The sequence below is a fragment of the Gigantopelta aegis genome, chromosome 11 (assembly GCF_016097555.1).
Source record: "Gigantopelta aegis isolate Gae_Host chromosome 11, Gae_host_genome, whole genome shotgun sequence".
Classification (NCBI taxonomy): domain Eukaryota; kingdom Metazoa; phylum Mollusca; class Gastropoda; order Neomphalida; family Peltospiridae; genus Gigantopelta; species Gigantopelta aegis.
In genome coordinates this window covers 2,233,008-2,249,345 of record NC_054709.1, presented here as the reverse complement: position 1 = coordinate 2,249,345, position 16,338 = coordinate 2,233,008, and the positions used below count along the sequence as shown (strand labels likewise).

Below are 16,338 nucleotides of genomic sequence, written 5' to 3'. Positions count from 1 at the left end.
GTTTTTTACGATATTACACATTGATATCACACATATGATGGAAATCGATTTGAAGACAACTGATTGGTTAATAAATAACGGTGACCTGGCGACAGATTTTTTAAAGCTACTTTAGCGCTAAAATACAACTAAACCGTCGAAACCTATGACGTTACTACGCCGAACTCCATAGCCCATAACGGTTCTATGATATCGTAGCGCGTGACGAAGCGATCTTAGCGCTACGATCGCCTTAATTGCAATAGCTACCTTATGCGTTTAAGGTGATCCTAGAGCTAAGATCGCTTCGTAACATGGGGCCCAGGACACTAATGCCAAACCATCCAAAGAAATTAACACGACTGAAATCATTTCTTCAGTGAACTCGTAAGATAAATGGTTTCAACGACCACTCAGATTTCATTTCATTTCAATTTCTTTTCGGGCTTATATCCAATTAAAGTTTTAGCACGCTGTCCTGGGCACACACACCAGCTATCTGGGCTGTCTGTCCAGGACAGTGGGTTAGTGAGAGAGTGAGAGAGAGAGAGAGAGAGAGAGAGAGAGAGAGAGAGAGAGAGAGAGAGAGAGAGAGAGAGAGAGAGAGAGAGAGAGAGAGAGAGACAGACAGACAGACAGAGAGACAGACAGACAGACACAGACAGAGAGAGACAGAGAAGAGGGTGTAGTGGCCTTATACCTACCCACCGAGTCGTTAAAACTCGCTCTGGGTGGGAGCCGGTACCGGGCCGCCAACCCTGTACCTACCAGCCTTATGTCCGATGACTTAACCACGACACCATCGAGGCCGGTTCCGATTACAAAGTATTCCCTAAACTTACCGCATATCCCACCAGTGTTTGTTGTACTCGCTAGAAGGCGTGTCGCCGCTAAACACGCTCCATCGCCATTGGTCAATGAGATATCCAAACGGAAGGAAAGCTATTTTGTTGAGCGCCATTTTCATCAAGTAATTTATTTCGGTTTCTGAAATAACGCAACATAGTCTGTAGTACCATAAAATTATGACGACGATTTGGGGTTAAACAAGGAAGCCGTTTCATGAATGTTAATGTTAAGTATTAATAGTTATAATAATAATAATAATAATAATAATAATAATATTAATAATAATAACAATCACAATCACTGATGTTTTGTTAGTTACCATCACCATCACCATTACAATCATCACCATTATAAAAATAACAGAAACAGTTACAGTACTTAGTACTATGCGTTCAAATGCAACTTGGACAATCTGGGGCGTAGCCAGAGAGGAAAAAACACCGGGACAAACTCAGAACTGTAAAATAAATATCAGTGTCATGGGAAAAATTAAATAAATCTGGGGAAATTCCAGACGAGGCAAGCGCCTCGTCTGCCTCATGTTGGCTACGCCATTGACAACTATTATCCTGTTTAATTATTTAGACCCAAAGTTTTTTGCAAATGTTACGTTTATGTCCTATTCGATATTTGTTTTCTTTGCATTTACATGAAAACAAACCCAAACCCCGACAGGTTTTATATACAAATCATCATATAAAATGCACGAAGTTGACTTAATTCCACTTTTTAAAAATCTCTGTGTCTTTTGAATGCACGTTATTTCTCCTATAAATAACTAAGGTCATTTGCATATCAAAAGCATCATTCTATAGTGCGTTTCAAACTAATGTTCGGTTCTATCGTCCTATCCGCACAAATCGTAGTATGACCTATATTTAAGAAAATATCTGTAAACATGAAGCAGGCGCGGATTCAGGTGGGGAGTTCAAGTGACAAAACCTCAGTTTGAAAAAAAAATATGTATCAAATATTATAATTATATTGTGGAATACACAAGCGCGCGCGCTGAAGGGAGAGAGAGAGAGAGAGAGAGAGAGAGAGAGAGAGAGAGAGAGAGAGAGAGAGAGAGAGAGAGAGAGAGAGAGAGAGAGAGAGAGAGAGAGAGACGTCATTTATGTAACGACGCACTCAACATATTTTAATCTATGGTTATATGGTTATAGGGAGAGAGAGAGAAGAATATGGTATGCATGCGATTGGTGGAGGTGTGACCCTCTGCACAACCCCAACCCCACTTAAGGCTTCTTTTGTATATGGAGCGGGACGTAGCTCAGAGGTAAAGCGTTCGCTCATGGTAGGTCGACTGATCGATCCCACATGCTGGACGCATTGGGTTGTGTCTAGTTCCAGCCTGTGCACCACAACTGATGTATAAAGGCTGTGGTATGTGCTATCCTGTCTATGGGATGGTGCATATAAAACGTCCCTTATTGCTTATCAAAATTGCTTATCGGAAACAGTGGCCCATGTGGCGGTAGCGAGTTTCTTTCTCACTGTCATAATGCTCCTTAACCGTTTTGTCTGACGCCACATAAATGTATATCAAATGCGTTGAGTGTGTCGTTAAATAAACATTTCTCTCGTATGTATGTGTAGTCTATGTGCATTTCTAGTCGATTAGTTTATAGGTTGTTAGGTTGTTTGATAGTGAATGATATGGAAGTTTTTGGTGTTAAAGAGTTCAGGCATACATTAAAGTAATACTCCTGATGGGTATGGAGAAATAACTTAATCAGTCGACGAACTCATTTCTTCATCACTATCTTCGTTAAGGGGGACTATCACAGGGGGTATTTTATTTCTTATAAAACAATTTTGTTTTCTAAAATCTTCTTCGATCTTTATTACATGTTTAACTGCGTCAGAGAAGTGTGTAGGTGTGACAGAGTTCAATGCATGTGCAAGTTCTCTCCGCACCGTGGCCATTTTACCATCATTATGACGAGCTATGTGCTCCAGATCAGTTCTATCGGATTGAGTTCAGAATGTCTTGGCGGCAGTCTTAGACACAAGTGCCCATGGCGTTCAGCAATATCATCAGTAACAAATTGCTTTGCACATTTGTTACTTTTCATAAAGAACTGGCTTTGTCGTGTTACTCTCAAAAGGTATATTTTTGTTTCGTAGCCACGACTGAATTTCTTCCTTTTTAGCGTTTAGTGCAGGACATCGTGTAATCTCAGTTAATTTGTTGTGGTAGCTTGCGTTATCCATGACGATAACAGAAGGTTCTGGTAGAGAAGGCATAAGTTGTTCTTCAAACCATTTGATGAAATTTTCATGATTCATCTCACCATGATAGTCTCCGTCTGGGTTTTTTAGCCTCAAAGATCAATTCACAGCCATCTATCAATCCATATTTATCACAGCCAGCATGACAAATAATAAGTCTTTTTCCCTTCCCAGTCACCGAACAGAGTTTAGGAACTCGATCAGCAGCGTCTGATTTCGGCAGGTGATTGGCGGTACTTGTGCCCGGGTGGATATCTGTCCAGTGGTGGGATGTTGTGTGGTTGACATTCACCCAGGTCTCATCTTGATACACTATTAAATACCCCTGTTCTCGTAAACTGGATATTTCATGGAGATAGGACAGTCTCCTGTCTGATATATTGGCGTCCTCAAAAATCACTTTTCCGGTTGTAGACATATGTTGGTATTTAAAATCGAGGTCATGGAGTGTTCTTCGTAAAGTTGATATGGATATGTTGATTCCACATTCCTCCCTTAAAGCCACGTTAATCTTATGTAATGTAGGTAATTCGCCCTCTCTATAAAATCTGTATACTCGTCGTCTAATAACATCTTTATCAAATAAATCGATGAGTTTTCGGTCGCGTTTTTTAACAGTGATTTCTGTGCTTGGATTCGTAGAGCTTAGATTTTTCACAGTTCTTTTTACTGTTGAAACCAAAACTTTAAGTGCAGCGGCAACTCGATCGACAATTCGATAAGAATCATACCTAGGTCTACCGCACTGATATTCATCTTCAAAATAATCGAAAACGTTCTTAATACACGATTTTACATCAACTGAAGTGTTTTCCGACTTACCCATATTTTTCCTCAAATAACAATAACAAGAATGTCGACTAATACATTTTCAATGAATTTATATACCCTACCTAACTTGTATTTTACGTGGTTTACACATTGCTACAATAGCACGTGCAGTCATAGATCGAAATAATGATGTTATTGACCAAGCAATGCTATCGTATTTTGAACATTCAGGGCTGTGTCTGCGGGATGAAAAAGTGGTTGAACCCATACGAGTCCGAACAATAGCCCTTTGGTTTTTCGCATTACAAATGTAACACCCAACCCCCAAACCCCAGCCCCTAGCACCACCCTAAATACTATATATATATATATATACGTATGAGTTCCCAATTTAGAGGCAAATTAAATAACATTTTTATTATTATTTGATGTTGGTGGCCTTTGACATTTTATCCCCTGGGTCCGGCCCTGCATTAAATTTATTTATAAATTTGGAAAGCACATTCCTGCGGTGTGTGAGGTGATTTGTGTTTATTACTGTGCTACACCTCAGTTGTGTTAGGTTAGGTATGGTATGCTAATATATAATTGAAATAATAAAATAAAAATACATAATACATTAGCTAAATTTATTAAATATAATGCACCTACAAGAAAGGGTTACATGTTCTGTTTGTTTACATCTATGTTTAACGGAAAGATTAGACAATGCTGTTACACACTGCAAAACAATAATAACCTTGATTTAGTGAAACAAGCTATAATGGCCTTCACGTAGCCTCAGATCCCAATATTTTGATATGCAAATGACCTTAGTTATTTATAGGAGAAATAACGTGCATTCAAAAGACACAGAGATTTTTAAAAAGTGGAATTAAGTCAACTTCGTGCATTTTATATGATGATTTGTATATAAAACCTGTCGGGGTTTGGGTTTATTTTCATGTAAATGCAAAGAAAACAAATATCGAATAGGACATAAACGTAACATTTGCAAAAAACTTTGGGTCTAAATAATTGAACAGGATAATAGTAATCGATGTATAGAGCACAGCACATATTCACGTAGTTATTTTAGCATTCAGGATTAAACCTACTACATGTATTTCTAATGTGTGTATTTTGGTATATTTACCATAATCAAAGTTGCTTTGACTTAACAATCCAATCCGGTTGAGATGGGTCGGGGTAGCGACAGAGAGGGCTATCGTGTCACCAATTGCTTCGTGGAATCCTGCAAATAAATAAATAAAAAGGAAATGTTTTATTTAACGACGCACTCAACACATTTTATTTACCGTTATATAGCGTCGGACATATACTGAGAGAGGAACCCGCTGTCACCACTTCATGGGCTACTCTTTTTTCTATTAGCAGCAAGGGATCTTTTGTATGTACCATCCCACAGACAGGGTAGTACATACCACGGCCTTTGATATACCAGTCGTGGTGCACTGGCTGGAACGAGAAATAGACCAATGGGCCAACTGACGGGGATCGATCCCACACCGACCGCGCATCGAGCGAGCGCTGTGCCACTGGGTTACGTCCCGTCCCTCCTGCAAATGAAACAATAACAATATTAACAATTGTTTACTAGTACGTGCACTATTTTACTACTGTTTAAGATTTGTTTGGTTGTTGTGTATAATCAGTGTTGGGGTGGTTCTGTTGTAAATTTTGCGATGTTTTATTTTGGTTTAGATTAGTTATCAACTATTAAAACATCGTTTCAGAAATAATCTCCTTTTTCGGGGTGTCCATTGGGGGAGGGGGCGTGTTCCTGAACTGCCCCCCCCCCCCCTCCCCCCTGAACTCCCCTACAGATCTCACTCTCTTGGGAGCTTGGCTCGGTGGCTATCTACAAACGCAAATTGACCCTTTTTGGAATTTTTCGACACCCTTCCCTACCCTCCTTACAAAATCCTTATAATTCAATTCCACCATAGTTCAATTTACACCCTCCATACCCCCACTCCACCCCGTATCAAACTTCTTCACTTGTGGCATACCTGGATTTGCACCATCTCTGTAGACTTGTGACTGGTTCTTGTACAAGAGAAAATATTCAATGTGTCCCATCTCGTGGTGAATGGTGATTAGTTCATTCATATTTATGTCAGTACACATCTTAATTCTACAAATATAACAGTAATCATAATCATAATTATAATTATAACCATACTCATAATAATCATAATAATAATATTGAGCTATTTCTATAACGCGGCAGCTTGCAATTCATCATCATCATCAACATCAACATCAACATCAACAACATCATCATCATCCATCAATCAATCAATCATTCAATCAATCACCACCACCACCACCATCATCACCGTCATCACCACCACCATCACCATCACTATCACCATCATCACCGTCATCATCACCATCACCATCACCATCACCATCATCACCGTCATCATCATCATCATCATCATCGTCGTCATCATCACCATCATCATCATCATCATCATCACCATCATCATCATCACCGTCATCACCACCACCATCACCATCATTACTGTCATCACCGTCATCACCATCACTACCATCATCATCATCATTATCACTATCATCATCACCGTCGTCATCATCATCATCATCATCATCATCATCATCATCGTCATGGTGGTAATGGTGGTGATCTCCCCGGGAGTGGCTGTCCTCCTATAGACGAGGCACTAAATACCCGTTCGGCAGCTTGCAATTCATCATCAACATCAACTTCATTATCATCAATCATTTAATCAATCAGTTATCACCGCCGCCGCCGCCACCATCACCATCATCACCGTCATCGTCATCATTATCATCACCATCATCATCACCATCATCATCATCACCGTCGTCATCATCATCATTACCACCATCAACATCATCATCACCGTCGTCATCATCATCATCATCACCATCATCATCATCACCGTCGTCATCATCATCATCATCACCATCATCATCATCACCATCACCATCATCATCATCATCACCACCATCCATCATCATCATCATGGTGGTGATGGTGGTGATCTCCCCAGGAGTGGCTGTCCTCCTATAGAAGAGGCACTAAATACCCGTTCGACTCTGCATTATAAAACTCTATTAAGCAAGACTAACAGAATCTGAGACTCTAATGTCATGGCAACGCCATACAAACTGTATGCATGTGACGTCATTAAAAGATTGAGTCTAGACACTGACAGTTTTATAAGAATGGGCCCTGGAAGCTATTTTCCATCATGAACATCCAAAAACGGCGTGTTCTACAGATAATTAATTTAAGTATGTACCTGAAATCTGTTCCATCGTAAAAGTCCCAGGCGGAGGCGTGGCACACGACCTTCCTGCCATCAACTGGTTTCACAAACATAGAGTTTGTCCAGAAAGTTCCCGGCATCTTCTCCAGACCAAGGGATTGGAAAAACTCATCAGCTGCCATAAACATCCGTGTTGCGTTATAGTTCTGTAAAAGACAAAATGAAAGGAATGTTTGCTTAAAGACATTTCCAGAGATGTATCTCATAAGCTACCACAAACATTCGTGTTGCGTTGCATTGTAGTTCTATAAAATACGAAAGAAAACGATTGTTTGCTTGAAGACACATCATCCAAGGGCAGGTCTATGATTTTGTAAAAATTATAATTTGAGTTTGTCAAAGGCAAATGAGCAGAGCTTCCAATATGGGCGAGATGAGTAGATGTGTTCAGCGGAATGTTCCCCGGGTCATTTTGAAATAAAGACAAAAAAGTTTGTTTTGTTTAACGACACTAATAGAGCACATTGATTTATTAATCATCGGCTACTGGATGTCAAACATTTGGTCATTTTCACAAAGTCACAGACGAAACCCGCTACATTTTTTCCATTAGTAGCAAGGGATCTTTTATATGCACCATCCCACAGACAGAATAGCACATACCACGGCCTTTGATATACCAGTCGTGGTGCACTGGCTATGACGAGAAATAGCCCAATGGGCCTATCGACGGGGATCGATCTCAGACCGACCGCGCATCAAGCGAGCGCTTTACCACTGGGCTACGTCTCGCCCCTTGAAATAAAGATGCTCAATGATGCGCTTTCACGGCAGTTTAGTGTTGCGTATTGCTGAGCAGGTTTATCCTAGTAGCACATGTAGCACGTGCTACCGTTCCCAGCGCTTCATGGGAGCCCCGCGGTGATGTGTACATTTATTTTCCTCAGGTCATTTTTCCCCTCTCCCCGAGGGGATTGCAAAATATATATCATGGGAAGGGGCCCCGCTGTTATTTGTGCTACAGGCCCCGCGGATCCTTAAACCGGCTCTGGTATAGTGTAGATGATGAAGTTTATAAAAGAAAAGTCATTAAACATTGCATTTCAAATGGGAGTATGGTCACGGAATCCCTGTATCCTTGTAACCCTGGGTCCGCCAATGACACTTTAACGCTTGCAATTCAAGTAGAGAAAGAAAAGTGAGCAATGCCATTTTGAAATCAATATTTAAAAAATATATTTTTTAAAAAGGCTTATTCGTTGTTTGTGAACTCAGTAGGAATACTCGCCTGTTTAAGTGATGACGTCACATCAGTGGCTGACTTATTCCTATACGGTTCCACTATGTCGTATATGTTTCCCCATTCCTGAGCCCACATGTTACCTACAATTAAAGTCAACTTCTTAAAGGTGCAATCTCGACACAGCAACGCAAAATACAAAAACAATAGAAGTACTAATGCAAAATACAAAGACAGTAGAAGTACTGATGCAAAATACAAACACAATAGAAGTACTGATGCAAAATACAAACACAATAGAAGTACTGATGCAACATACAAACACAATAGAAGTACTAATGCAAAATACAAAGACAGTAGAAGTACTGATGCAAAATACAAACACAATAGAAGTATTAATGCAAAATACAAAGACAGTAGAAGTACTAATGCAACATACAAACACAATAGAATTACTTATGCAAAATACAAACACAACATAAGTACTGATGCAAAATACAAATACAATAGAAGTACTGATGCAAAATACAAACAGTAGAAGTACTGATGCAAAATACAAATACAATAGAAGTACTGATGCAACATACAAACACAACATAAGTATTGATGCAAAATATAAATCCAGCTACAGTCTTAATACACTCGCTATCTATGGTTAATATAGTTCATGTTAAGTATGTTCTTTTCTCCATACAATCTATACATTCTCTCACCTACGGTGCATCGTTTCCATCACGTACATTATATTTTGTTTTACCTAAAGTATATTATTTCCATCATAACATGTACGCTATTGGTTGTTTGATTTAATATACATTTTTATCACGTGCATTACAGTTTATCATTGTCACAACGTAAATTATATTTTTTCTTACCTAAAGTGTTTTCTCGTTTGCACTATATTTTTATCACGTACATTACAGTTTATCATTGTCACAACGTAAATTATATTTTTTCTTACCTAAAGTGTTTTCTCGTTTGCACTATATTTTCATCACGTACGTTGTATAGTCTTAAGCTTGATTAAATTATTCCATCGCGTATTTTTTATTTCCAACTAAAATAAATCATTTCCATCACGTACGTCAAATGTTTGTTTTTCTATCGTATAGTATTCCATCACGTACGTCAAATGTTTGTTTTTCTATCGTATAGTATTCCATCACGTACGTCAAATGTTTGTTTTTCTATCGTATAGTATTCCATCACGTACGTTAAATGTTTGTTTTTCTATCGTATAGTATTCCATCACGTACGTCAAATGTTTGTTTTTCTATCGTATAGTATTCCATCACGTACGTTAAATGTTTGCTTTTATCATGTACGTTAACTGTTTGCATTTTATCGTATAGTATCCATCACGTACGTTAACTGTTTACTTTTCTATGATAAAGTATTCCATCACGTACGTTATACTGTCTGTCCCGGGTCATGTCCCTGGCAATGTCGGAGACCTGTCCCGGGATAGACGTGCCCGAAACCTTTGTGGTATGTAGGCATGTACAGAGTTCTCACTCACTCACGTTATATCGTTTCTCACCTAGAAGATGCGCTGGGATGTGTCCTGTAGAAGGAAATTTGTCCTCTCCGTACAGATCCGTGAGTTTGCGCCTCACGTACGTGTGGAGTTCTGTGTAGAGGGGTTTCAGCTGTTCCAGGAGACGTTCCAGGTCCTGTTGGAATGTCGGCGTCTCGTACCAAGAACGCCAGTAATCACCAGTGTCTGAGTTACCTAGCAACAATATCATTAAATATTATAATGAACACAGTGTTGATTCTTAAATTTATATATCAGTTCAGTGACAGTAGCGTTACCTAGCAACAACATCATTGAATATTATAATGAACACAGTGTTGATTCTTAAATTTATATATCAGTTCAGTGACAGTAGCGTTACCTAGCAACAACATCACTGAATATTATATTGAACACAAATTTATATAACACAATCGTGATTCTTAAATTTATATTATAAAATGTTCTTCTTTTTTGGATTTTGATAATCAAGGAAATGTCGAAATATTAAAAATGGTAAAATAGTTTATAGTTGCTAGCAAAATGGTTAGACAACTATTAACAATTTATTCTCTCTCTCTCTCTCTCTCTCTCTCTCTCTCTCTCTCTCTCTCTCTCTCTCTCTCTCTCTCTCTCTCTCTCTCTCTCTCAGAGACAGACAGACAGATATAGTGCAGTTTTAACGCACCTGCCTGTCTTGACCCCTCGTTACTTAGGCCAACAAACTCCTCATACAATGACCTCATTTTTGGACCCGTTGCGTCCCGCCAGCCAAGCCACGCCGCTTTTAAATCTGCTTCGTTTCGGCTGTGGGTCATGATGTCAGTGAGTCCTGCAATCAATCAAGTCAAATGTCTACTAAAGATATAGAAGTAAAAACGATAACAGTAACAATACTAATAATGTAGTTATAAATAGGAAACACGTGGTGCAGGTGCTACACATGCCACACCTTGCTTTCATTGTCACTTACCTGGATCCAACTCCAAACAGTATGACTGGTTCAAACACACACTGGCAGTGGAATATATAGCTTCCATTTCCGATATCGCTTGATTCATCTGTTATAAAAAAGAAGCCAATATGAATATGACAGACACAAACAGATACAGACAGACATACAGAGAGAGAGAGAGAGAGAGAGAGAGAGAGAGAGAGAGAGAGAGAGAGAGAGAGAGAGAGAGAGAGAGAGAGAGAGAGAGAGAGAGAGAGAGAGAGAGAGAGAGAGAGAGAGAGAGAGAGAGAGAGAGAGAGAGATCAGTGTACTGTTAGATGGAATTCCATCATCAACCATTTGTTATAGCCAGTGAATACCATTCAATCCACATTTTATTAAAGACGACTCTTTACACATATACACCATGTCCACCTATAACGCGTTTCGTTATATGTTAAATGTAAGTATAAGACATTCCATAACCACATTCCCTCTCGAGCACAAATGGCAAACGTTTGCAATGGAACTATGGTAATGGATGGGGCGATACGTAGTCCAGTGGTAAAGTGAACGCTTGATGCGCTGTCGGTCTAGGATCAATCCCCGTCGGTGGGCCCAGCGGGCTATTTCTCGTCCCAACCAGTGCACCAAGACTGGCATATCAAAGGTTGTGATATGTGATATCCCGTCTGTGGAAAAGATCCCTTGCTACTAATGTAGCGGGATTCGTCCTCTAAAACCATATGTCAAAATTACCAAATGTTTGAAATCCAATAGCATATGATTAATAAATCAATGTCAAGCGCGTGTGTACTGTGGGTGTCTGGGGGTCGAAACCCTTCCCTGCTTAAGCAAATTTTCTTTTCTTTCCATATATTTTCTACGGACCCCTTATAAACTTTCGCTCGCCACATTCTGGACCCCCTGATAAAATTTCTCCAAATGCGCCTGAATGTACTCTAGTGGTGTCGTTAAACAAAACAAACTTTAACTTTAATGATAATGGACCTTTAAATAATACAGATGTTCAGTATCTCTTTAAGTACCATCGAACCTAGGCGTGTACGTTTTAACTTGTGTTAATACATTTCGTGGACGTGACGGTTTCGCTTTTCAATACTTCATTATGACTCTGAGTGTTCATTACAGTAAAAGCAACGAGTTCACGTGACGAATTCTATGCGTGTGAGGATTTTCTCGATTATGTAAATATTGTGACAACAGATAACCTGGATTTTGGTTCTAATAGACACCGAGTTATTTGAGGTTGCTTGCCATCAAATCAATCTCCACTGATGATAAAGTTAACGTGAAAGTGCAGACTGAAGGGGGAAAAAATTACGACGCACACAGCTAATGAGAGAGGAAACCCACTGCCTCCTCAGTATGGGAAACTCTTTTCCATTAGCAGCAAGTGGTCTTTTATATATGCGGCATCCCACAGATGGGACAGTACATACTACGTCCTATGTTATACCAGTTGTGGAGTTCTGGCGAGAACGAGAAATAGCACAATGGGGCCCGTTGTAGAATCGATCCAAGAGCGACCGCGCACCAAGCGAGCGCTTTACCACTGGGCTACATCCAGCTCCAGAAAGTGAAGAAAGGCTGCATCAAAACATGTCTAAATAAACCCAATTTTAAATCTTCAAGATAACAGTCTGTGCATTAAAACAAATTATATTGACATCTGTATTTGTGTGATGGGTCGCATGTTCATTCACCCATCTCTCTCTCTGTCTCTCTCTCTCTCTCTCTCTCTCTCTCTCTCTCTCTCTCTCTCTCTCTCTCTCTCTCTCTCTCTCTCTCTCTCTCTCTCTCTCTCCAAGGCTAGACACCGAAATAATCCGAAAACGACCGGAGTATTCCGAATGGAACTCGAATACATTTGACTTACTCTTAAGACTTTTGTGTGGTTCTGAAGCGCTGACGGTCCGATGTTAGAAATCAGTTTGAACTGTCGCTTCACATCCTCGTCACCAAACCTCTGCCAGTCGAACCTGGACGCGTTTTTGAAGGCTTCCTTGGAAAACGCGGAAGATTCTACTTGTTTTGAGACCTGTCGTGGACAAACAAAAAACAAACAATAATTGTTACAAAGGTTGATCCAGCGTCCTTTAATTGTTTGCTTTTTATTGAAAACACACACAGACACACACACACACACAGACACACAGACGTACATGCAGAGTGCAATTAGTTTTGAACATTTTGATTAGCAGTTTTTCCTACCGGATGGAGAATTGAATAGCAACCACTGGAATTTGATTAGCACTTTTGTAAAAAGAGTAAACATTAATAAAACACAATTATTTCAATACAGTTGCTTGTTTTTATTGAAGGTACTGTATTGTGGGTTGCTTACCCAGAAAAAAAGTACACAACTGCACATGTGATTGACCATCACTGTCACTTGTCTGAAATAATAGTATAGTAATCATCATTGGTCATGTTTGGTCATCTAACTTATTCAAAGTATGTTTAGTCCTTCTTTAACTTCTTCCTTGGCCCATATGGCTCCACATTTGGATGGCGTTTTCTGGAAAAGAATCTCCTTGCACGAGGAGTGGGATCAAACAATCCAGGTTCGTTACCTTCAAGATCAATACGTAACAAATGACAAAGAGTGTCAGCTTTCAAACGAGAGCGCCAGTCAGTCTTCACCCTATACACAGCTGAGAAACCTCTCTCCACTTTCGCATTTGAAACCGAATAGATCCTCAGGATCTTAAAGGCATACTGTCACGGATTTAAGGACCTTATTTCTCTAAAAATGGATAATAAATTTTAAAAATTACATTAATTGTTGGAAACAAAATCTAGCTATCGCATCACTGAACCATGATGGAGTGAAATCCATGTTAACACTCTTGGTAATTTTAGTTTTTGAATTATGGACCATTGCCATAATTCAATTATTTTTACAAAATATCATTAATAAATGGAGTATGGTGGTTATGAAGATGGTTGAATAAAGTACATTTAGGGTTAAATCAAATTATTTTTGTTCAGGTAATACTTTGTTAGACCATTAAATAGGTCAGTGGTCTGTGACAATATGACTTTAATGACATTATAAAATTTGGGTACTTGTCCGCACGGGTCGTCAGAATAGAACGAACCCCAGATGTCCTAGTAGGTTAGGTGCTTCATATTATCATTCCAAAACGTCTTCATTTGACCCCATTTATTTAGGATGTCCTCCAGATCCACATTGTTTCTTTCGAGAAGAACGTTAAACTGGTCAATGAATATAGCGATTTCTGCGTTTCCAACTTCCATCAGAACACCTTTGCTTGAAGACCACAACGATGTGTTCAGCAGTTTCAAAGCCGAGAAATGAGTGTTGCTCACGCCATGTTTTAAATCTGCAAAACGCTTATCAACACAGTCTTTTACGTTTTTGCACTAATGTCTGTCTCGTCCATTTAACTTCTGCTAAGCCTGGTGCATCATGTGTAAGCTTTACTTCTAGAAAATAAACATCAGGTGTTAGCGCCTGGCCGTCAGCTACACTTTGAGCATCGTCATCAATGTCTGATTCAGGATTTAAAGTCTTAGGTAGGGAAGGCCTAGCCGCAGCAGGGAGATCTACTAAACCCGATTTGAATTTCTGACTTGCACCCACGCCTTTAGTGCTGTCTCCTTGAACAAGCAAAGATGACTCTGACAGAGGCTTCAGAATTTCAGACAGAAGCAAAAATGTGGCAACAAAGTGGAATTTCTTCATTTTGGTTAAATAACCTTTTTTTCTCTAATTCTCAGGTATATGGAACAGAGCTATCCCATGAAAGAAAGTCATGTAAGACATACAGATTATTGTACTGACTTTACGAAACGAGTGTCAGGATTTTTGTATTGCCCGAGCGAGAGCGAGTGTAATAAATGAATCCTGATACGAGTTTCGTAAAGTCTGTACGACTCACACGGAAGTGTTATAATTTCTTTATTATCCATATTATTATTGATGTTTTCTTTATGAATAACAAGACCCAACTCAAAATGTTTTAGCCACAACTAGAAGGAGACGACGAAATGACGTCATATTTCAAACGTACAGATAGAGCTAGGATTTGGAGAAGCAACGTCATGTTATTATCCACGTGGTTCAACATAACCGAGTTAATAATAATCATACCAAGCACACGTGTAATAACAAGTATAATGACGTAATTTTGGGAAGCGACGTCATAACATGACGTTGCTTCTCCAGTCCTAGCTCAGATTGGGCAGTTGAAATATGACGTCGTTTCGTAGTCTCCTTCTAGTTGTGGCTGAAGCATTTTGAGTTGGGTTTTGTTATAGATAAAGAAAACGTCAATAACAATATGGATAATAAACTATTAAAGAAATTATTACACTCGCGTATGGGTCGTACTGATTTTACAAAACTCGTGTCATGATTCATGTATTACCCTCGCTCTCGCTCGGGCAGTACAAAAATCCTGACACTCGTTTCGTAAAATTAGCACGACACACAAGCTCGTTTAATAATCTCTATATCTTATACGGGATATCACGCGCTTGCGTTTAACATGACGTCGTTGATAATATATGACGTCATATTAATGTGAGGCGGTGACGTGAGGTCATTAGGTTTTAAATTAATATTTTAAAACCTTCATTTAAAAAATCCTGTTAATTTGTAGTGTTAAATTTTATTTAACACATGAAATAAACACGGCAAATACGATAGTGTAGTTTATTCATGATAAAATTGTCAAATAAAAAAGTTACTTGTTCAGCCATCTTTGTCTGTTCGTGTACAATAATGGTTTATTTACCGAATGAATGAGAGAAAAAGACTCCATCATATGCGGTCATGTGGGATACAAAAAGTACACCCTCCCAGGTCGAAATTTTCACCACCTCGGGTGCACTTTTTCTATCCCACATGACCGCATACGATGCAGTCTTATAATCTTCGCTTTGTCTTCACCTTTCGTCCACGAATCCTCCCCCAAGTTCTCCATATGGCCTGTTATTACATTATATGATTTCGCCAAGGTCGCACACGCACGTCGCTTGAACTGTACCCACCGTGTACCATTAGCCCTCTATGGTTTATTGACGGTTTCATCTTAAAACTTGACCGGCCTCGGTGACGTCGTGGTTAGGCCATCGGTCAACAGGCCGGTGGGTACTGGGTTCGGATCCCAGTGGAGGCATGGGATTTTTAATCCAGATACTGACTCCAAACCCTGAGTGAGTGCTCCGAAAGGCTCATTGGGTAGGTGTAAACCACTTGCACCGACCAGTGATCCATAACTGGTTCAACAAAAGCCATGGTTTGTGCTATCCTGCTTATGGGAAGCGCAAATAAAAGATCCCTTGCTGCTAATCGGAAAGAGTAGCCCATGTAGTGGCGACAGCGGGTTTCCTCTCAAAATCTGTGTGGTCCTTAACCATATGTCTGACGCCATATAACCGTAAATAAAATGTGTCGAGTGCGTCGTTAAATAAAACATTTCTTTCTTTCATCTAAAAACTCAGCCACGTCTCTCAGCTCACGTAATCTGTGACATCCTTTATCGTCGTCCCGGTAAAG

General features: G+C 39.5%; 1 protein-coding gene across 1 annotated transcript in view; it reads right to left on the bottom strand.

Moving 5' to 3' along the window:
* Positions 1-16,338, bottom strand: part of LOC121385251 — a 106,848-nt gene that overhangs the window by 82,026 nt on the left and 8,484 nt on the right. The window contains exons 2-10 of the mRNA XM_041515852.1: positions 12,688-12,849; positions 10,827-10,914; positions 10,542-10,685; positions 9,878-10,069; positions 8,380-8,480; positions 7,131-7,300; positions 5,847-5,971; positions 4,970-5,068; positions 822-966 (exon numbers count right to left, since the gene is read on the bottom strand). Of these exons, the coding sequence (XP_041371786.1) occupies positions 822-966; positions 4,970-5,068; positions 5,847-5,971; positions 7,131-7,300; positions 8,380-8,480; positions 9,878-10,069; positions 10,542-10,685; positions 10,827-10,914; positions 12,688-12,849 (1,226 nt within the window). The remainder of the gene's footprint in view (positions 1-821; positions 967-4,969; positions 5,069-5,846; positions 5,972-7,130; positions 7,301-8,379; positions 8,481-9,877; positions 10,070-10,541; positions 10,686-10,826; positions 10,915-12,687; positions 12,850-16,338) is intronic.